Below are 22,895 nucleotides of genomic sequence, written 5' to 3'. Positions count from 1 at the left end.
TTGCAGAGTACATCTTACCCCATTTAGAAAGCTATGATATTCTAAAATCTTTCTTTACACAAAAATAACTGACACCTACCTAGTACAGCAGTTTCTTAGCAATGTTTAGCTTATCTTGAACTGTTTAAAATTTCTTGGCCAAAATTAGGTCTCAATGAATCTTTATTTAGTTGTTTTACTGTGTGTTTAGGAGTAGCTTTTGCCTTTAACTTAACTTGTGTTGTCTTTAACAACATAAAACCTTGGTATTATGGTAGCTGTTGCTATAGCAATACTATGTTTAGAGGGTGACCATTGGTGTGATATGGAAGTCAGGCTGTTTGCAGTGCTTGAAGGGAAAATGTCTGCCAGTTGTTGGGAATGAGCAGCAGTTTCTCCATCATGGAAGTTACCACTGCAGAAACAGATAAGTCAATATAGTATTTTTTGTTTAATACAGTTAAAACACAGTATTTGTTGCAAAATAACAAGTTTAGAACAGAAGATAATGGAAAAAATAATTCTTTAAAATATTTTCTCTCAACTGTATATTTTAGCTGTGTATTTTATATTATTTATAAGAAAATAAATATTATAAACTGTATATTTTATTTCTATTTTATGAACAGAAATTACATTAAGTATGAACTCCAGTATTATTGTCAAGCTTTTGAAAGTTAAATAGTTTTTTAAAGGTAGAGCTTCAGTCTGAAGGATGTTCTTACAGTTGTTGGCTTTGGAAGAAAAACCATCCAGTTTCACGAAAGTAGTACTGTTAAGGATGAGAAAGGGCTTTTGCTCTGGCCTGGGTAACTGATGATTTTGGAGCAGGTCAGCCTAAGGAGCTTGATAGACCTTAAAGATTTTTGAAAGGGTAGTGGGAAGCTCTTAAACTCTACTCAGCTTAGGAATGGTCCTTGATTCTTCTCAAGAGAATATAGAGGCAGGGTTGTCCAGCTTTCACAATGGTTTGGACCAGGTGGCACTTATAGAGATTTTTAGTGAAGGAAAGAGTGGTGGAACTCAAAGTCATTGAGTCCTCCCTCAATGGAGCAGTGCAGATCCTTGCTTTGGTGAGTGCCTGACTTCATATTTATGGATGATGCATTTCCATGCAGTAAGGCAGGAACTTGGTGCTCTGAGTGGTGGTGAGATTCTTGTGTGCATTACTCAGGCATACGTGTGCAAGAAGTGTGGCACTTTTAGGAAACACCAAATTTCACTACTGGTGTTTTCAACAGCACTTTATACTTGGTCAGTGGCATTATGTGGCTCATCTAGGTAATGTATGTCTGAGTAAAGCAGATGACATTTGTTACATGAACCCTGAATATTCATTTAATGGGTATATCCAATTGTCTAATGATAAAGCACATCCAAGTAGGAAACACAGGATAAAGAGCACCTAACAAAATACAGAAGAAGAGGGCATGCATAAATTGTGTTCCCAAGTCAAAACACTAAAAGGAAGTCATCTAACTTTCATAAGTTTTGGAAGGTCACAATAGAAAAAAAAAAAAAGGTTACTGATGTTTGGAAATAGGCAAGCATCATGCTTAACTTCAGGAAGGAGGACCTGAGCAAATATAGGCTGGTCAGTCTCAGTCTCTGGGATGGTTATGAAGCAAGTGTTTCTGGAAGCTACTTCCAGGAACAGGAGGAACAGGAAAATGACTACAAAAAGCCAGAATGGATTTACCAAGGGGGAATTGTACCTGACTGACCTGATAACTTTCTGTGATTAAATGACTATGTGGGCAGGAAGGAGGCAGCACATACAATATACCTTGACTTTAGCAAAGTCCTGTGATGCAACTTGCTGTAATCTTATATCCAAACTAGGACTGTGTAGACAGGGAGGGGAAAGTTGCATCACAGCAGCAAGAATTCGTGGAATTCTGCCTTGGGCTGGAAAACAAACCAGTTGAGAGCATAAAGGACAGCATTACTAGTCAGGTCAACATGGACAATAAGTATCTGCTACACACTGCATGAAGAGAAACGGGTAGTAGAATCATAGAATCATTTAGGTTGGGAAAGACCCTTAAGATCGTTGAATCAAATTGTATACATAACACTGCAAAGTCCACCACTAAACCATGTCCCTAAGTGCCATCTCTACATATTTTTTTAAATGTTTAGGAGGTCTGAACGAAGGTTGTAGGGAGGTAGTGTTGGCCTGTTCTCTCAACTAAATAACTATATGACTAGAGGAAATGGCCTGAAGTTGCACCAGGAGGGGTTTATACTGGATATTAGGAAGAATTTCTTTACTGAGAGAGTAGTCACGTGCTCTAACAGGCTGACCAGGCAGGTGGTAGAGTAAGCATCCCTGGAGGTGTTAAGAATCCTATAGACATAGTACTTTACGTCACTAGTGCTAGGCAGCTAGACCAAGTGTTTGAGAATACTCTGTGTGGAGCTGTACTGTACCTCTACTTGTGTGGACAGTGCAATTTATTACCGCTATTGAGAAACTTACGGATATTCTGACCAAGTTTGTATAATAATACAAACTGTGCTAGTTTGTATTGTTGAATTGGTAGTACCATTAATAGACCTGTTTGAAACAGGTCTAACAAGCTCTTAGTAAGTTTTCCATGCAAAAATGGCAAGGTACTTGTATGACAATCTATGTCTCATGTCTGGAGGTGAGGAAGAAAGCATCATGTATTTCTGTATTTAATTGATTGTGGCACAGTGTTTTATCATCCTTTCTGTAAGAATCTTAAAGCATCTCGGGCATTGAATTAGAGGAGAAAATGGTTAGTTGTTGTAACTTCCAGACCAGGGTTTGGTCTCTTTCACTTTTAGGGAATGCTTTTTCTTCAGCTCATGTATCACACTTGTTACAGGTGGCTGGATATGCTCATTAATGCCTCTTACCTTTTCTGGTCATGAAGTTCCATTTATTACCTCTTCTGTGATCTTGTATCACAAAATTCCTCAGTATTCATGAGCATTTTGTTTCAGAAGTATTAAGACTTTTTGATAGTGAACTGATTCTTGAAAAATATTCTTTCCTTCTGTTTCTGAAATGAAAATCATTACATTAATATTGAAATAATGAGCCAAGACGTTGTTACACTTCCACAGAGAAATAAGGGAGTCTGAGCAAATACAATTATTCCTGGAGCAAGTGCTGTTGTCTGTAATTGCTCTCCAGTCAAGACAGTAATGATGTTGCTTCCAAATGGAATTTACTTAGTGGAAATTTCACTTATTCCTGTCTACCAATATGTACATGTGCTTATCCTGAGAAGAAAATTATCACAGCTATTTGAATCAAAACACAAATGTTTTAATCGTCATAGCTGGGGTTGAGTAAAAGTGTACAGAAGTGGTAACTGAATGAATGTCTGTGCGGATGCCTTGCTCAGTGTTTACGAGGTCTGAGGCTTGGCTGTTGGTATTCTTCAATAAGAATGAGGGAGGAATGCCTCGAATGCCTACAGAAAACTTCTCCTCAGTATACTCACTTTTCTTGAGTATTCCTACGTGCCACCTTTTTCTGACACAGTTTTTAAAACAGTGAGAAGGCAGGTTGGTATACTCATTGACTGTTCATAGTCTTCATAGCAATTCATAGTATTTTCACCAAGACTTCCATTTATATTTATGCTAGGACAACAAATCCTATATTTAATATAAATGCTTTCCCAAGTCTGTCTCCTGTATGCTCCTCTGTGGGGTCAAAATTACCTAAGTGAGCAAGTCTAAGAATGTCAGAATGAGAAATCTGAATAATAAGATAAATTTCTTTTTAGAAAACAGACATTAAAAAGTACTTACAGCTTTAAAAAAACCTGAGAGAAAAATATTTGGAGCGGAATCTCGTACAGTTCTATTTTGGAATCAGAATACAACCAATAGTCATTCCTACTTTTTTATTTCATTATGATAACAAGTAATGATTTTTTTATAACAAATACTGCTTTGGATTGCATAAAAAGCATAGGCTGCATTTTTTAAATATAAAAGTCAGTAAAAATATCACCAGCTTCATTTTCAAAAGTTTATAATTGACAAGATAATTAAATAGGTGCAGTTATGTGCTCTTTTTCATACACACTAAGTTCTTAGTTACAAAGTGAAAACATCACAAATGCAGCTTTTTGTTGGATTTGAGACAGCTTCAGGTAAATATTGAAAAAATATGGCTTGCAGATGAAGCTTTTTCCTTGAGTCTTTATTATGAATTTTACTATATTTTCTTTTTTGTAAGAATGCAAAACAGGCTATCTTCACTTTTTAAAAAATACGGCTTGCAGAGTATCCTTTCTGAATTCTCTCTATTTTTTGTTTATTTTAATAAAGAGGCAGCCCTTGCAGTAGTACAAAAAACAAATTAATGCAACCCATATGTTTTAATTTATTTGAAAATTGAACAGTGACGGCAAGCCAAAAAACTATTATTATTATTATTATTATTCCAATTAAAGACAGAATTGTCAACATATTTCCTTGCTTGTTTTCAAAAGATTTCTATATGTTCCAAACACAGGATTTGTTGTTGTTGTTGTTGATTTCTTTCAACATTACAACATATGTTTTACCATAGTGCACCAACTTGGGCCTCTTTGTCAGCCTTCTCCATAATTCATGTGAACCTGATATTAAAAAAAAGAGTGTTTCTATAAGCACTGCATACCTTTTCTTTACATTTTGAACATCTCATGCTGAGGGTGTTCTCATAGCTGCCAAACAAGATCATCCTTCTGAGATGTCTAAGGCAGTTAATTTCTTGCTGTATACTAGCTAGTCTTTGTACCTAATTTATTCTGGAGAAGCTAAGAAGGATATCTCCAATAAGTAGTGAATCCACTTAGTAAGATTGATCAGTATTAATCTGTCTCAATATCCTTAATCAGTTGTGGGTTTTTTGGCACTTTTCTCAAGAAGTTTCTGAATAGGAATTAGGTGTTTTGTTCTTCACAGCTGTAAAAGGAATTATTCTTGAATAACATAGTAAAGGTTTTATTCGTATTTTTTCTAATTGGATGGGCTGGGAGGGGGAGAGGCAGAACTGGAGACCTATGGTAAATATATTTCTAGTCACTTGGGAGCTAATTAATTCAGAATGGTGACTGCAGCTACTATGACTCCTTACTTCATTTGATGCTTGTGTGTGTAAAATCTTACTTCTCTCATGCTTGCCTCCTGCTTACAGAAAGAAAAAAAAAAATGTCTGTTCTTAGAATGTAATAGTAATATAAATATGACTTCAGTGCTGTGTGGATTTAGTGAACATATGTATGAAGAGGATGAGGCCGAATAATCTTACCATTAGGAGATAAAAGTAATGCTTTGCAAATCAGTGGGAGTTCTTTGAAGGAATACATAATACATACAGTGGATCATGCTAATCAAGTCTATATAGTTTTAAATTTGGAAAAAGCCCTTGTCCAGATTTCACCAAAGCCTTTGTTGTTTTTTATGGGACTTCTAGGTTTTTGTTTGTTTATATTAAAAAAAAAATCTGTTCATGGATATGAATTTTCTTTTTTCAATCAGAGTTAAACAGAATAACTGGAAGAGAGGAATATATGCTTACCTTTCATAGTGTTGGAAAGCTAGAAGTGGAGCTCTGTGAGGATTGGTGCTGGAAATTATTCAGAAAAAAGATTGAATGGGGGATCTTAATAATCCAAAAGTTCAGGATAGTGAAGACTGTGACAGTGCAGAATAGTATCACAAAAACCAGGTAACAGGACAGTAATTACTAAATAAATGCAGTAGTGAGAAATGCGAAGTAGTTCATGTCGTAGTGGTGAGAATTACGTTTCCAACTTTTCCCTGAATCAAAATTGGCTGTTTACCAGTGAGAAAGTAGACATTGGAGTTACCAGAGATACCTGTGTGAAAATACTGTATTCACAGAATCACAGAATCATTGGGGTTGGAAAGGACCTCTGAGATCCAACCCTTAATCCATGAGCACTGTGGTTCCCAGACACTGAGTGCCACAGTCCCTTCTTAAAAACCTCCAGGGATGGAGAATACACAACTTCCCTGGGCAGCCCATTCCAATGCCTGATCACCCTTCCTTTAAATAATTTTTTCCTAATATCCAACCCAAACCTCCCCTGACAGAGCTTAAGTCCATGCCCTCCTGTCTTACTGGTAGCTACTTGGGAGAAGAGCCCAACCGCCCCCCTGGCTCCAACCATCTTTCAGGGAGTTGTAGAGAGTGATGAGGTCTCCCCTGAGCCTCCTCTTCTCCAGACTGAACACCCCCAGCTTCCTCAGCCCTTCCTCACAGGACTTGTGCTGGATCCCTTCACAGCCTCCTTGCTCTTCTCTGGACCTGCTCCAGCACCTCAATCTCCTTCCTGACCTGAGGGGCCCAGAACTGGACACAGGACTCAAGCTGTGGCCTCCCCAGGGCTGAGTACAGGGGCAGAATCCCTTCCCTGGGCCTGCTGGCCACACTGTTCCTGATCCAGGCCAGGATGCCATTGGCCTTCTTGGCCACCCGAGCACGCTGCTGGCTCATGTTCAGCTTCCCAGCACTTGACCTTGTTGAACCTCATCCTGTTGTTATTTCTATTCTGTCTCTTCAGACAGAAGACAATCTGTTTCTGTTTAAATCAGTTGTTTTACCATATACTGCATAAGTTATCTTAAACCCAAACAAACAAACAAACAAATAAAACCCTAGTAAAAGTGTATAAAAATGTGAAAATGTGTCAAGGGTGATCAGAGATACGGTATACCATGGACAGAAGTTTTAACAAAATTAGAATAAAAATTCCCAGGATTGAGGGTGAACTGCTGATGCAGCTTACACTATTACACAATTCATGTATTTGTTCTGAATAGTTCTTTTGCACTTTGTGTAACAAGATTTGGCTGTGGAGCTTATAGCAGCCAATTTGGAAATCTGCATATACTGCAAAAAAAATGTATTTTTTGTGTTTTGTTGCCAGATCTCTTCTTTCCAACTTTACCCCTCACCTTGAGCAAATGAGGTGCTTGACTTGCACAAAGTTTCATCATCTCTGGGAAGGGACAAAAATAACTTTTCTGCCCTATGACAGTTTTAGAAAAAACTGCAGGAAGAGTAGTTTTCCTGGAGATAGTGCATATTGGGAAGGCAACTGGAAAAATGAAATTATTTCTTTCTCCACTGTGTCTGATCTTTGAACTCTTTTTTGGTTTTTGCCCTCTGTAAGCAATGAGGCTCTTAAGTACAGCTCTGTGTATTAATGCTCTTCTGCCCCTTTCTGCATCTTTCTGAGGTTTTCTGTCTTCATTATTCGTTTCTGTTTTCATATGTTGATTCTGCCCAGAATCAAGTGACTGGGGATTATTGAGCCCATTTGTCAGTCATCACCTTCATTGGGAACATTGTGAGAATATACCACATCCCTTTTTTGGCCACTTTGGTGGCAATATTGCAGGCTCAATCTGCAAAGATGCTAAACTGAGCAAGAGGTGGCTTTCTGCTAATTGTGCATAGCGTCCCCTTCTGGCAGGCAGTGCTGTTTTTCTTTAATTTTTTTACAAAAACAGTTCATCTGGCAACCAGCAATGCTGGCAGCGGCTGTGAATACCAGGGATAGTAATTCAAAACCGAAGGTGGATCCAGCCAACACAGGACTGCTTGAAAATACGTTAACCCTGAAATTGCATGTGGTTGTTTTTAATATTAGAAAAGCAGCATGGAACAAATTGCCAGTACAGAGTGAAATTACAGATTGCACTAGTCCAAATGAACTAAATGAACTAATGTCCAAATGAACATTCAGAACTAAAAGGTGTTTGAAGATAAAACAATATTTAGATGACAATAATTTTTGGCATCATCATGCTTGCTGTAGTGAATAATGCAAGTAAGCTTGCTTTCTCCTTTTTTCTAACTTTTCTTTTGAATGCTTATAATTGTAGCTTACTTTGATAATATGCTCTATTTCTGAAATTGTCACAATATTGCAGACTTGCTAACTTTTCTAACTTTTTTCTTTTTTTTTTTCTTTTTTGTTTTTTTTGCTGTGGTAAAAAGAGTGACTGTTGCTCCCTGATTGTGGCTACTGAGTCAAATGGGAACCTCCAAAATTAAACAATCCTTTTAATCTAATTCACTAAGTACAATGCCAAGTTCACAGTGTTCATCTCAGTAGACTGATGTAATTGCTGGCATTTGACTTGCATACCTCTTGAAATATTAAATTAGTTTATAAACGTGGCAGAAAAGAGCAGCCTATACTTGCCAAATAAAGTTTGGGTATTTTACAACAGCTTAAAGAAACTAGCCATGTTAACTCTTCTTTTTGGGAGTTGATTTTTTAATTTTGTTTTGTTAGTAAGCTGCATAAATAAATAGTCTTTGCCTCAGCTGCATGCTCTGCTTTTAAAAGAGCTTGTACAGCATGTCAGAATAAGGATATTTAGCTAGAGGAAGATAATCATTTGGACAGAACTGTTTATAGGAATATTGTGTTGTTTTGTTTGATAAGTGTTCTAATAGCTCTAATTTTCTTAAAGGCAATAAAACCAGAAAACTGTAGAATTTTATATGTGAAACTTGGTATATGAAAACTCTCAGGTTGACATTGAATTTCACTTGGATCTAAACTGAGACAGCAATACTGTAGACATTTAGTAATGTTTAAGATTGGTGCCAGCAAAAACCTGACACCAGTGTAGTTAGAACAATTGCTAGACAAGGTCCACTTGAAATACATTCTTGTGTTCCCTGTGATTAACTGTAATTTTGGAGCACTTTTAAAATTTTTAACAGGTTAATAATAGTTAATTCTCATCAAAATTAGATGTCATATATTCATCTGAAGTGAGATGTACAGATTTCAATTTTTTGGGAAGTTCTATTCTGAAAATTTCCTTTAGTGACTTCTTTGGTTTTGTTGCTTTAAAATGAGAATTAACTTTTACTATTTTTTCTTAACCTGCTCAATATTATTATTCCTGCCCCAGATGTTACTATTCCAACAAGACTGAAAACTAATGATTTCAAGGAAGATTTTTTTATTTTGAAAGGTCATGCATTAAAACAAAAAGCAAGTTAAAACAACATTAAGTTCTGTAAAACCTTGGAAAGTGTGAGGCAATCGATGAAACATGCAAAGTCCTTAAAAAATACATGAAGTTTTCTTTAGCATATACTTCAGGAAATGCTTTCCTTCCTCTTTGCAAGACAGAATCTAGATATTTGACAAGTGAAAAATACTATAATTGTTGTCAGACATAATAATAATAATCTCAAACTCTAATGACGCAGGGGAATGTATTAAAATTATAATTCTCTTAATTTGTCTGCAATTAGAGAGAAAATTTTGTCATTCCTACTGGATAAAATCTCTGGTTTCAGTATTTGATGATAGAGTTACCCATTCAGGTTGCCGGGAAAGCTTTGTTGGCTAGACTGGTAGAAGGAAAATGATCTGTGGAAACTTTCTTTGTTGTGGTTTTGCTTTCCTGTAGTTGTCTGTTCTTTATGACACAGGTATTTACAGTAAAACAAGTTAGGTGGAAAGTTAAATTTGTACACATCACATACTTTGAACTTTGTTATCAGACTTACTACATTGACTGTAAGCTTAAGAAAAGTTTAACTTCTTGAAGTTATTTATTGAAAGAAGATGTCACTATTGAAAATATGCAGATTTCTGTAATAATATTTATTCCAACAATAGTAAATATTTATAAGACTGATAGTATGAAAACAAGTTCTCACCACATGCAGAGCATTGCTAATCAGAAAGACATTCCTACCCTCATTGTAACAGGATGTCATTTTCACTTAGAAAACAGAATAAATTTGTAAATGCTGGTTTATTTGTCTGATTTATAGTAATTTTGAATGCACTTGTGCCTCAATATAGTCTTTACTTTGTCCGAATCACATTATGCTGGATGAAAAGACTGGGAATCCATCTTCCCAAATACATACACTGCACAGTGATAAATTGCTGTCTTTTATGATCTCTGTTTGCACCCAGTAGTGTACAGTGTGTTTATGTAAGCTTTAAATGTTTGCATCACTTAATTTTCTGTCAATCTGTAATTTAAAAAGCAGGAGTTTAGGCTGGTGAGATGCCTGTCAGTCACTAATGGAACCAAGACCATAGCTCACAAATAGACTCCCTCACTTCCTCTTTCTGAAATGTGCAGGCTGTAGCATAAATATGCAGAAACACTGAAAGTCCTGAGTATTACCTTACTTCTGAGTGTCAGGAAGAATGACGAGTTAACCTGAGCAAGGCATAACCTTAGTGTGAGCTGATTAAATATGTATTGGCTTTCATTTTTTTACCTGAGTATTTTATATGTGTTTCTATGCCTGGTTTGATTATATAAATAAATGCTTCTAATTGCATTTTATTTAAATTTAGCATGAATTTAATACAGGTCGGGAGGCACAGCAAGGCCCTTCTCTGTGTAATATGGGGGGATCCTGTAAACCGCTGAAGTGCTGAAGCTTCCCAGCACATCCTCTGCCCTGATCCCTAAGCATGATTCACCCAAGAACCCCAGCTGAATCACAGTTGTGGATACATGGGCCAGGGAGTGATCTGACACTTCTAGGAATGGTGGGTGCTCGTTTTTTCCAAATGACTGGGGAAAAAAAACCAAAACCAAACAAAAAAGAAAAAAAAAACCAACAAACAAAAACCCCCTCCACACACACAAAAAACCAAACAAAAAACAAAACAAAACCCAAACAACAAAAAAAAAAATATCCAAACCCAAAAACCAACAACAAAAAAACCCCCAAAAGTCAGGAAAGCTTTTAAAGCTTTTAACACAGAGATACCTAGTTACTTGACTTCGGAAGGGTGATAATATTCTGAACAAGAGACATGGAAGTCCATATACCTTCTTAATTTTCTTGGCATTAATCACATTCAGACCTGGGACAGGGATGGCCCTAACACGACTCCCTAAGAATCAGCCTACCTCTAATGAAACTGGATTCTCACCCGTGAGCTGGAAACATCAGTCCTTTTCAGCAGTAGTTTGAAACTCTTGGTAAATGGGCATGATATTTTTACATCCATGAATGTGAAAAATTCTTTAAAGTGTCTTTTGTCAGTCTGCTGCAGCAGGAGGAAATAGCAGATCTTTTTAGAATTGAAATGCTGGATTAAATTCCTGATGGAAAAAATCAAATTTTTACTTGCCAACACTTTCAGGTTTTGCTTTATTTTTAGGAGAAATATATGAATGCAAAGACTGGAGATAAATCACTAGGGGTTGCCAGCAACAGAATTTTTAGTATCAAAGTAGTGCTGCTATCTCCATTTTAATTATTGTATCAGTTTGTTGTTGTTTTTTTTTTAATTTGGAATGAAACATTTTAATGATTAACTAACCAGTTTCTTTGCACCTGGTAAAATCAATGGTGCAGTTGTGTCATTCAGACATTTTCATGTTATCATTCAGACAGAGAATATAAATGGGTTTTCAGTATTTCTTGTAACAGTCAACAAAATAGGAAATCATTAAAATGAAAGTCCAATCTTTAGGTGTGAAAAGCTTTAATGTAGGAGGTGCAGTCACAAGCAAGTAGCAAATACAGTGTTTTGTGTTTATCTAACATCAAATTACAGTTGGATAAATTTGAGACCTATCTGAAAGAATTTCATATTATTTAAAAGTGATGGAGTGACCTGGATTGCCTGGATTCCATTGAGGAAAAAACACTAAAGCCAAGTGGAAGATTAAAGTTCCAGGAGTGAGGAAGGCTATGGACTCTTCGTCTAGAGTGAAAATTATTTTTTTCTGTATGATATTACCAAGGCAGATACTGCATCCCATTTAATTCCTATATCCTAGATGATACCGGATTTTTACTTTATTAATTTGAATTTTCTGTCCTAAACTTTTTTGCTTATCAATTTTATCCAAGTTCTTCTGGTAATACTTCACATCTGGTAATACTGGGGTGAGAGGAGGATATGGCTTAGTGAGGTGGATTTTTTGTTTGTTTTTAGTTTTTTACATAGGCAGCATGTCATTGAATTTGTTACCATGGTACACTAATGAGATATCTGTAGAAATTCTCATATGTACAGTTTATGTGTGTATGTGTGTGTATATATATACACACACACATATATATATATATGTATACTCATGCATATAAATACATATCTTTGGGTCACAGTTCCTGACAAAAGGTTTTGATCTTCGTATTTTTCATAATCGTTTTGGTATAACCAATCAGAGTACTGCATTTTTTTTGAATTCTTGCCTTCACATCATTCACATCATTAATTTAGTTTCTTTTTGAAAAGCATAAAAACTTTCAGGTGAACTGTGGCTGATTTAGTGCACTGCTTGAAGATACCTTGCTTGTAATTGCATGATCCCCTAATTTTTTACTCTGAGAGTCAAAGAAAGCCATGCAATTATTAAATTACAGGAAAAAAAAAAAGCAAAGCTGGAGACCTGAACTGAGTTTTGCTTAGTTTTCCTATAGGAACCTAGAAAAATTACAGGAAACAACAAAACAAGGCTGAATGTCATGGAAAAATGTAAGAAACTTATAGACAAGGTAGCCTCAAACATTGTTCAAGGGTGAAAGCTATAATAATTTTTTAAAAGATGAAGGTGCAGTTGAGATTTCACAAAAAATATTGGGTGTTTTTTGTATGGTTGTTCTGTTATCTACTTGTATATACACTGTTTCTGTTATTTATTTTTGATAGAAATTTCTCCATTTGACGGAAAACATCATGTTATAAAGCTGGTGTATATGGAGTGATTTCATAAGGAAACACAACGTTGAAGGAAAATGAAGAAAATTAGTGAATTGCATGATAAAGATTAAAAGAAAATAGTCATCAAAAGAAAGTTGGAAATGGTTAGTCTTTAAAGATATGAGAACTCCTAAATTGCTTCCACAGGCCGCTGCTACAACCATTATTTTTGTTGGTTTTTTTTTTTCATGAGTCATCTAAAATTGTCTTAGCATAGCTGAGAATGCATTTTATATGAATGATTCTGTGTTTCTGAGATGCGTCAAAGCCTCAACTGACAGAGGTCTTTCCTGTCTTTCTAAGGCAATTCAGTACATTACATTTCCATGCCCATTAAGTTAGAAACTGTATCTTCCATGATATAACTTGGAAGAAGTGTCATCTCAGCAACCATGATCAGTATCAGCATGAAGTAATATTTTTAGATGCCATTTATGCTTCACACAATTTTGCTCAATGTAGACCTGTCTTTCTATGTAATACATCTTAAATAAGTTCATCATTTAAAAAACAAACAAATAATAAAACTTTGCTGTCCTGGGTTTCTGTAAATAGAGGGGTGACCCCAGGTATTGGGACTCATTTAGGAAGAGATGCATGGCTGCTCCATTGCTGTGCTTTGCCATATCCCTTCCATGCTCCAGTGCTCTTATTTCCCAGTGCAGGCTAGTCATGAAACACCCATAGTTTCTTATTCCCCAGATCAGATGTTTCAGTGTGATTTTTGTAGGCACTTATGGCTCTGTGTGCTATTACCAGTACTTTTTCCTTGGTACCATTAGACTTGCAAGGTATGTCCCCATCCCGCCCAAAAAGCTACTCTGTAGTCATCTTCAGCTTTCCATGGAGCTTGTCTGGTTTTTTGCATAATTCTCCCTTAATGATCTGTAAAAACCCAGCTGCTCTGTCAGCTTCTCGCATTATCTGTCACATCCAGCAGTTTTCTTCTGTCATGTCCAGTAGTTTTTCACATCCTGTTTATTCAGCTTAATCTCAGGCCAAGGCCTGGTCATTGCCTGCAGCCGTGATGAGGCCCAACTGGCTGACAGGTTGCCTGATGTCCCCCTGCTGGGGTTCAGAGCAGCTGCTCAAACGGTGCTCGCCTTGAGAAGCCTTGGTCCCCACATTATGAAAATTGTTGAAAAGTTTTGAAAATTCCAACTCAAGAGAGTCAGACCGATCCTGCTAATGCTACTCTGTTGCTTTCACTGCCTCCTCTGGTTTCATCTTGGTTTATTCCGTGGCAGTGGTTGGCTCAGATCAGGCACCAGGACAAAAAGAGCTACACCATTGTGCTTTGTGTTCTGTACATCAGCCTGCAGTTGGTCTTGCCTTATATCCCTGTCTCTTAAAGGGCTGCACAACAAAAGTTGAGTGCAGCCTGGAATTATTATCTGTGTCCCTTGTTAATGTGTTTTATTTGTCACTGTGCCTGCATTTGCCAGCTTGGGTGCTGGTGCCATTGATGCTGGCAATGTATCTGAAAGTCAGTAACTCTTGATACAATTGTAGTCTCTTTACCACAAGACAAAACCTGATCACTGTGCAGGGAAGTAGGGTCTGTTCATCCCCGCTGTTGGTTTCTATCGTCCTCCAACAGGCAGTCAGTACTTCAACTCTTGAGTTTTTTTGGGGTTTCTTTAGGTCTTTAAGTGGGGATTGTTTAAAATGTTTGTCAGAAATTAATTCCAGGGAAAAGGAGGGAAGAACATGTGTTGGTTGGTAAGGGGGGCTTTGTATTGTCCTAATCAGGGATTATTTTGTACTGGATGGTTCATAAAAGTAGCCTACTTACCTTGTTCCCTCTTAATTTTTGTGTTCCCTCTTCACTTAGAACATAACACCTCATTAATCTTGGAAATCTACATGCACAGGATGCTATAATACCAAGTATTAAAACGCTTTCAGAAAACAGCTATGATCTGTGAGGGCTTGTGGAATGTGGTGAGAGCATTCTTCATTGTGAGCTTCGAGCCACGGGCCTTCTCATTACAGAGGGGATAATAAGTGAAGGAGAAGGGGTAAACAAGAACACAAAGAGTAGCAGAGCTAGTGGACAAGGGATAAGAGTGACAAACACAAGAAGTCTCCAGTCACTCAGTAATGGACTGGTATTGCTTTAGGGAAGGCCAGTCTGGACTTTCAAACTGGTAAGAAGGGGAAGCAATATGAACATGAGGAATTTGGGATATGGGGGCACCTGTGGACTATTTGAAAATTAATAAACCATGTTTAGGGGACATATGTGGGAGAAGGTATCAGAGGGGCCAGTCCCAACTAGTGCCAGTCAGTACACTGATCTGACCAATACCTCTGTCTGACTGCCACAGTCTGTCATGTTTTTATAAATCTTTCCATCACTCACTCTTTATTCTGTGTGTGAAAGTGCTGTAAAGACTAGGTGCCAGCCCCTGGGAGGGACAGCATGAATGGATACAAGTCTAGCATTTGGATTCAGACCAGGGCTGTAGGTGCCCCAAGCCTATAGAGTCAGCAGAGGAGAAGTGAGGGTCTCAGGTCCAGCCACAGGGGCAGGAGCAACATATGTCTCACCTAGGAGGTCAAGACCAGTCTGTGTCCTTCATGCAGCTACAAGTGAGAACGGAGCAAGTGGGACCCTGTGTATCTGGTGTCTGCTACTGAGAGGGGCAGACACGGTGTCTATTTTCACTATATATGGTGGTGGGTGCTGATGCCATATATGTGTCTCCTTGGCATGTAACTAGCAAACTTCAAGTTGGACTAGCAGTGGAAGTGGGTGCTCCAGGAAGGGGTATCATGTGGGTAGAGGGCCTGTGCTGGTTTTCAGGAGGGAACTCTGACTGTAGGGTACCTGTAACAGAAGGTACTTGTTGCCAGACAGGACTATCAGATAAATAAAAGAGCTCAGAATCCAGGCAGAGGGATATTAAATGGATAGAGGGATATGCTGTGCTGATATTTGAAGAATCCATTAGTGTGCATGGGCTCATGAATCTGGAGTAGGTGGGACAGGACTTCCTCTCTTGTCGTGAGCTTCCATACTGGCTAGACGAAAGAAAAGTCTTGTCTGCCTCTACTTAAATGGGGTCTATATTCAGACTTGGGAGTGTTACACGTGGGTGTTGCTGAAGGCAGTACCTTGTGTGTGGCAGCAAGCTGCACAGCTGAGCTGCACTACTGGTTGAGCCTGCTGACAAGAAAACAACTGCCACATCTACAGACCTGGGATGGAAACATCCAGGTCTCTGCATCCCCTGGGCTGGGCCCTGGCAACAGGGCAGGAGAAATTGCTGGATTGCTCCCAGAGATTCTGGAGGTGACAGCCATTAGGAGTTTCGCTTAACATAACTGGTGAAAGATTTCAAAGTAGATAGGCAATATAAAGTTTCTCTGTGTGAGTCAGGGCTTCTTAAGCTATGTGCATCTCAAAGTTAAGAAAACTGGGCTGGGAAAAATATCACTATATCCTTTTCTGTCTACTGCTGGCCATTAGTAGACACAGAAGAAAGGCCTATTTATTCCAATAAATTGATTTATATGGCTGCTTTTAAAGAACCAGAGTGCTACTAAAGACTGTGGAAGTCAAAAATACTTTTTTTCCCTTAAATCCAAGAGAACTGAGGGAGATGCCTTCTATATTTGGGGTTTTGGCCCTTAATAGTTTTTGGCCTCATTCAGTATACTTAGCATTTCAGTGAAGCTCCGCTCATTACTTCACATTCCAAACTGTATTTCTTTCTCCACTATTATGCATGATTCTTCAGTGTTAAGAGAATCCTGTGATATTGTCATTCAAAAATTAAACCTTTGAAATTCTTAGGTAAGGATTACTGAAGTTTACCTGCCTCCCCTCCAGACCAGTTTGTTGCATTCAGATCCTAAAGAGACAAGAAACAGGTGGTTTTATTTGGGATGAAGATCATCTGAATTACTTTTTTAAAAAAGCAAGAGATTGCTTTAATTAACAGTATAGTTAACAGTATAATTAACAGTATAGAGTTCCTAGCCCCCAACCAACTATGTGAGAGGAAGCATGTCACTTAACCAGCATGTCCTACTTTCACCGTCTGTGAAATGCTTTGGAAGGTCATGGAAAACTGAATCATAGGTCTTTTCCATCCCTAGATTATGTTAGGTCATCCAACTGTCCATCTGCCAGTAGAAGATTGTTTCCTACATCCACCAGTGGTTTTCCAGTCTGGATTCGGTCCTACTAGTGATTGGGCTTCCACAAGTATGTGTGGGAGATGATTTTTCAGACTTCTAGATCTCATTGACAGGAAGCTCTCCTGACAGCCATGAAAAGAGATTTTGTAGTTGTAGTTGTTATTATTTTCATTCCATTCTCTTATTTTATTCCCATTACTATATGTTGACTTATATAGTTTTAAGATAGTTTTAAGATACATGCAACACCTTAAATATCTAGGTAAGATGAAAGCTCTCTGTAAGGTATATAGTATATAGAAGGAAGGAAACATTAGGTTTTGAAATGCAAAGTATAACCTCTGTAAGAAAGTAATCTACTTGGTTCTTCCTGAAGTTGCATCCAAGTGCACAGACTTCTCCAGATTTAGGGCAGAAATGGGATAGAATGTAGAGACTTAACCAGGACGCTAAATGAAAGTGTTGGAATATTTATCAAGGAATATTAAGTAGGAAAAAAGGAGAGAAAGGAACAATTATAATGTAGTTGTTGAACATGGAAATCTTTCCCTATTATATAGTACTTTTGTTTTTTAATAAATAAACACTTGTAAATTATCATGTCTCATATAATTTGATTTGCATCTGAATCTTTGCTAATACATTAATTATTCTGAGCCAATAATCACAGTAGTTGCTTTTAAAGGTTTTTTAGCTAGTGTCTTTCTTGTCCAGATCTGAGCATAGTGTTTACTACAGGTACAGCCCAAGCACCTGGCCTCATCTCATTTTCTCAAACTACAGTACTTCTGCATGGGTAGCTCCAAGTTAAGTTTTCATCTTCTTTATTCAACAGAAGTGTCGTACAATTAATATACTTTGTATTTAAGTCACTTGCTTTCCTGGAGTTTTTTAAATTCACCAGACAGGTAATTTTCCTCAGGTGCTGAAGCTGCCAGAATTGCATTATTGGCTAGATCTAGATGAAAGCTATCAGAATAATTATGGGCTTTGTTTAAAGTTTTTCATTTTTCATAACTGTAAATGTCTGGAAGTTATTTGGGATCTACATAACAGTAGACTGCTTTTAAAATGTCCCTCTAGCAAACACCATGATTTAGTCAACGCGGACTGATTCAGAATTAGCAAATAAAGGGTTAAAATGTAGAAAACTGGGGGAAGAGAGAAAATTTATTTGCCTGTGTCACAGATAAAAGGAACGAACTTTGTCTAGGGAAGCATTAAACCAGACCTGTATTGTCCACAAGGAAATCTCCCTAGAAAAGAACCAGCGAAAACCACTTTGTTGTCTGGAGCCCTGCCAACCCAGCAAAGGTGAAAAGGACACCCTGAGGAAGACTCAGAGACTCCCCTCAAAAGACCCCTGTCCACGACAGTGTGCATGCGAAGATGGGTGGAAACTTATGTTAATAGCTGATTTGAATAATCTTGCTTCTTGAATGTTTATGCATGTTCCTGTGATCCATATGTATGATTTTGTGTGATAAATAGCTGCCTGCATTTAGCTGCAGTGTGCAGGTTAGGAGGAGAGATCCCCCTTGCACCCGGCGCTTATGAAACATACCTGCTTTAGAACCTTCCTGGGGTGTGAAGTTGGTTTATGCATATCAGAGCTGTAGAACAGAAAAGCCAATATTCAGTGCATTCAGTTGATGAGGTTAATATGGGGGTTTTTAATGCAAATATGTAAAGTATGTATTTAAAAATAATGAGAAATCTGTCATGGGGGGCGTCTTTCATAAAATATTCAACTTCTAACAAAATCCACTTCTTCAGGATTTTCATTCCTTTATTCCAGCAGCCAATGGAAATGCTTAAGTCCAGGAATGAAAACTGCATATGTAGTCAGTCTTCTCAGAAATGAAATACTTTTTTTTGCCTTCTCAGCTTCATTTCCATTGCCTTAAACTTACTTATTCACATATGTTAAGTTCTGATGTAACTCCAGAGATGAAGATAAGTGGGGCATCTGAAACATTCCAAAGTTTTGTTTGTAAGCACAACAATTCAGGCAAGGTAAACATTTCTGTAAATAAAATCACCCTTTTCCATACTTTGCTGTAGAAAATCTCTGTTGCCCTCAGTTGTAGTAGATGCAGTCAGATAAGGTTCAAAAAATGTTTTGGAAGTCAGTTCCTGTATAACATACTATTTTTCTTCCTTCAAGAGATCAGAGATGCCATGAAGTTAGAATGTTTATGAGGAAGGTAAACTTCAGAAAGATATAATAATGTCTGATTGTATCAATATGAATCAATATGTCTTTCATCCACAGGAAATAAAGCCAGATGAAGTTACCAGATTTGCTCTTCAGACAGAAGTTAATTTTGAAAGTGTCTGCAGAAAGGTGAGGCTTGTTTTTTGTTTTTTTCCCCTGCTTCTGTGAATGTGAGAGTGTTCCTTAGGAAAAGGTCTATATGTGGGTGGGAGTACATGATTATTAGCACAATGTGTTCTTTATGTTATATTGAGCCTTCATTGTAGATCTTACTTCCTTTTCTAAGGAAATTTATCAACTAGGATGTATCTACAGAAATTATATAGGTATTTAGTACAAGTGGATTGTCATCTGAGGTGGTGTGCTTAGTACCAGGCAGCATACTAGTGGTTTTTGAGTCTTTTTTAATAGATTTGGTTTGTTTGTATAGCACATATGGATGTTTCAGTTAGGGTAAATAATCTAAACTTTGAACAATGGTTGGATAAAGGCTTTAAATACTTTTAGATGCAGAGAGATGTTTCCCCATGTAAACAGAGCATGCCAGACAGTCTGAAATAAGGGCAGAATTTTAGCTCCCCTGTGGCTCATTAATTTCAATATAATCTGTTTTCCTGAAGCTTACTGATGATACATTATTAAATATTAACAAACGCTGATATCTGTAGGAGATGAAGTGAAGACATAAAAGTGGGGAAAGGCCTGTTGAAATAAGCAGTTGAGTTTGAAAGCAGATAGGGAACTCTAAAAGAATAGGAGAGCAGAAACAAGTGCTGCTTTAAGGGGGGTGTGGCAGAAGTGATGCCAGAAAGAAGTTCTGAAACAAAAAATACTAGTGCATGAAAATGTGTATTTCCTGCCACATTATCCTAAATATCTGTGGGTGGTCTGCTGAGGGAGTCTGAAATGTTTATAGTCCACAGCTAAGTTTTAATCTAGAATTTGGTAATTTCTTCCTGTATTGGAAGCAATAGTTTGTAATTTAACTGTGCTGTTGCAAAGCACTGTCTTGTGGGATGTAGTTCAGCTATTAGCATAGTTTGCAGCAGGGTTTCCATGCTACGTGTGAGCAAAATCAAGCTAATAGGAAAATAATATAGGAATTTGGTGTTTCTGGCACAGTGTTAGGATTGTCTTACCGCTTCATTTAACGATAGTAGAGGGTAAAGAACAAATGCAAAGACGAGCTAAAATGCAGCATTCTTTGAAACTCATTTGACTGACATTTTCCACTCTGAAGGTGAGCTAGTCAGAAACTGGTTACAGTAATGTTAGAAACAGTGCTGAAATTAATTCTGGATGTGTGAGGACATAGACTTGAAAAGGGACGCTAAATTCAAACAGTAGGACATTTTGTGACTTTGTGTAGGTGAGTGTTCTGCCAAGGATTCAAATGCATCAGGCTTATGTTCATTGCATGAAGTATAGGAGCCTCAAAATGAAATGATCAATGCTATTGTTTTAAAGGAGTTTACAGTAGGAATTCTAAGAGGAGAGTTTCATAGCCGAGAATACAGAAGGAATATTATTAATCCTACTAGTTTATATATATATATAATATATATTATTTATTAAGTATATATATTAAAGAATATCTAGTTATGTTTATATAATATATAAGTTAATATACTTATATATAATCAGTTCATTTTTTTAATGTATTCATAAATCATGACTGACTGTACGCTTCCCATAGTTACTGAAAATAGGCTTTCTTTTATCTGCAAACTATGAAAATACCTAATATTGGTATCATCATGGAACTGTTTGGGGTTTTAGTACTGTTGTTTTTTCTGTCACTTTCCACTGCTTGTCCTGGAAGTATGTTAACCTTGTAGTGAATGGGTCTTATTTTTCAAATGACATTTATGGATAGATGCTGGTGTTTTCTAAACCCAAAGAAAATTTTTAAACTTGCTACACTAGAAGAACCCGTGCAATTAATCATTACACTACTGATGGTAGGTGATAGCAAGGCCATTATGACTGTTGGTTAGTACTGGTTAGTACATAGACCTAACTAAAGAATGCATCTGTTCTGTGTTTTAAGAAAATTTAATTTCCTAGTATATTACTTCTTTTTGTCCCATAATTATTTATTAAACGTATAATTAAAAAAAAAACAAACCACACATTGATTTTCTATCCCTGGCAATACTCTGTAGGTCACATGAAATGCAAACCACACTGTTTACCTTTTCATTAATTTCAGTTTCAAAATATTTGAAGGAAAACATCCTGTGGCTGTTTTCATTTTCTGAATAGGTTTGTTTTCATTGATAAAAAGGCAATCTGCTTTTAATTCACTGTGGAATGCTGAATATTAACTTTGCATAGAGGACATGTAGTCAAGATGCTTGTTTAATTTCTTCTGCCCACTGAGATATCTATTCCATTACTAAATTTCTCCTTATCTTTTTCACAATAAGATACTCATGCTTTTCCATTTGAAAAGAGTTTGCATCAATTTCATTAAATAAAATAAAACTGTGCTGTTTAGCTGGTGCAACCTTAACTTGAGTTCATATGATTTAGCTGTCAATATTGCTTTACTGATGATTGCAAATAAGCACTAGTAAATGACAGAGTGAGTTGGCAAAAGTTACCAGCCACATGACACAAGACTTCCTCCTTTTCTAATTTATGAAAATGTTATAGACCTTATTATGTTACTGTAAGACAAGAAGCAATAGGTGAACAGTGCTTTGTTCACCTGTGTTGAAATATTTTTAATCTGTTCTAGTATTGCTGCAGCTGGCATCATAGCTATCAACAGGTGATAATTCTATTGTATAAATTCTATTCAATGTTGCCACGCAACTTTAGCTGGACTTTATCTTGTTGGCTATTATAAACAGCTGTTGAAAAGCAGGCTTTATTTTCTGTGTTTCGACTAAAGTTTTGTGCAGTTTCTGTACACAGTAGTTTGTGGTCTGCAACAAATGTATTTGCCAGCCATTGATAAAATTAAAAAACACATGGCAGATCTATTATTCCTGCAAGTATTTCCAAGTATTATTGCATTTTAAAGTGTTCAGTACAGGACATGTACCTGCACTGCTTCAGGGGAATTGGTTCATCAGGCTGGTGTTCCACTGCTCTGAAGTTATAGATTGGTTGCTATTCCTAAACATACTGTTCATTGCAAGCAGGAAACTGACTTGGAAACTGACAAAGGTCTCAAATGTTATCTTCAACTTACTGCTTGCATAGTTTTAAGGTAAGTTATATTGGTGAAGATAAGCTGCACATATAGGTTAATATGGATTAATAATTTTCCTGGTTTTAGAGAATTTACTTTTATCTTCTGTGCTGCTTCACCAGAAAAGGGAACTCCAGTCCAGCTGTGAACACTTTCCTTTCAACTGCAATTGTGTTTTTGCCTTTGTGTTAGTGCGGACAGATACTGACCAACTTCCTGTAGCTTCTCTCATTCTGTTTTTCTTCCAATAAGTCTTTGGTATATAGTACACAAGAAAAAAATAACTGTGTTTTTAAACATCAGAGTTGCAAGCTCTACTTCAGCATAATGAAACTTTCTACTAAAAGCAATGATGTGGAGTGCTGTCTTGCCTTAACTCAAAATACTTAATATTTTTCTAAATGTTAAAGTCTGTGTGCTTCAAAATTCAGTGAGTTTCAAACTTTGGAATGGTGGAAGGCAACTGAAACTGCAGAGAACTATTGGCTTTTTCTCTGAGTGAAGAGTAGGATACTAGTACACCTTAATGTCAGAACTTGAACTGAGCATATGCCTTGTCTTGCAGAATGCTAACAAATATTCATAGATAAATGCATCATATTCATAGATAAATGCATCCTCT

General features: G+C 37.0%; 1 protein-coding gene across 1 annotated transcript in view; it reads left to right on the top strand.

Moving 5' to 3' along the window:
- Positions 1-22,895, top strand: part of SRFBP1 (serum response factor binding protein 1) — a 71,209-nt gene that overhangs the window by 28,386 nt on the left and 19,928 nt on the right. Inside the window, exon 4 of the mRNA XM_030467964.1 lies at positions 19,129-19,200. Coding sequence (XP_030323824.1) covers positions 19,129-19,200 — 72 coding nt within the window. The remainder of the gene's footprint in view (positions 1-19,128; positions 19,201-22,895) is intronic.

The sequence above is a fragment of the Calypte anna genome, chromosome Z (genome assembly GCF_003957555.1).
Source record: "Calypte anna isolate BGI_N300 chromosome Z, bCalAnn1_v1.p, whole genome shotgun sequence".
NCBI lineage: Eukaryota > Metazoa > Chordata > Aves > Apodiformes > Trochilidae > Calypte > Calypte anna.
The sequence above is the reverse complement of the archived record's forward strand: the minus strand, read 5'-3'. Positions and strand labels throughout refer to the sequence as shown.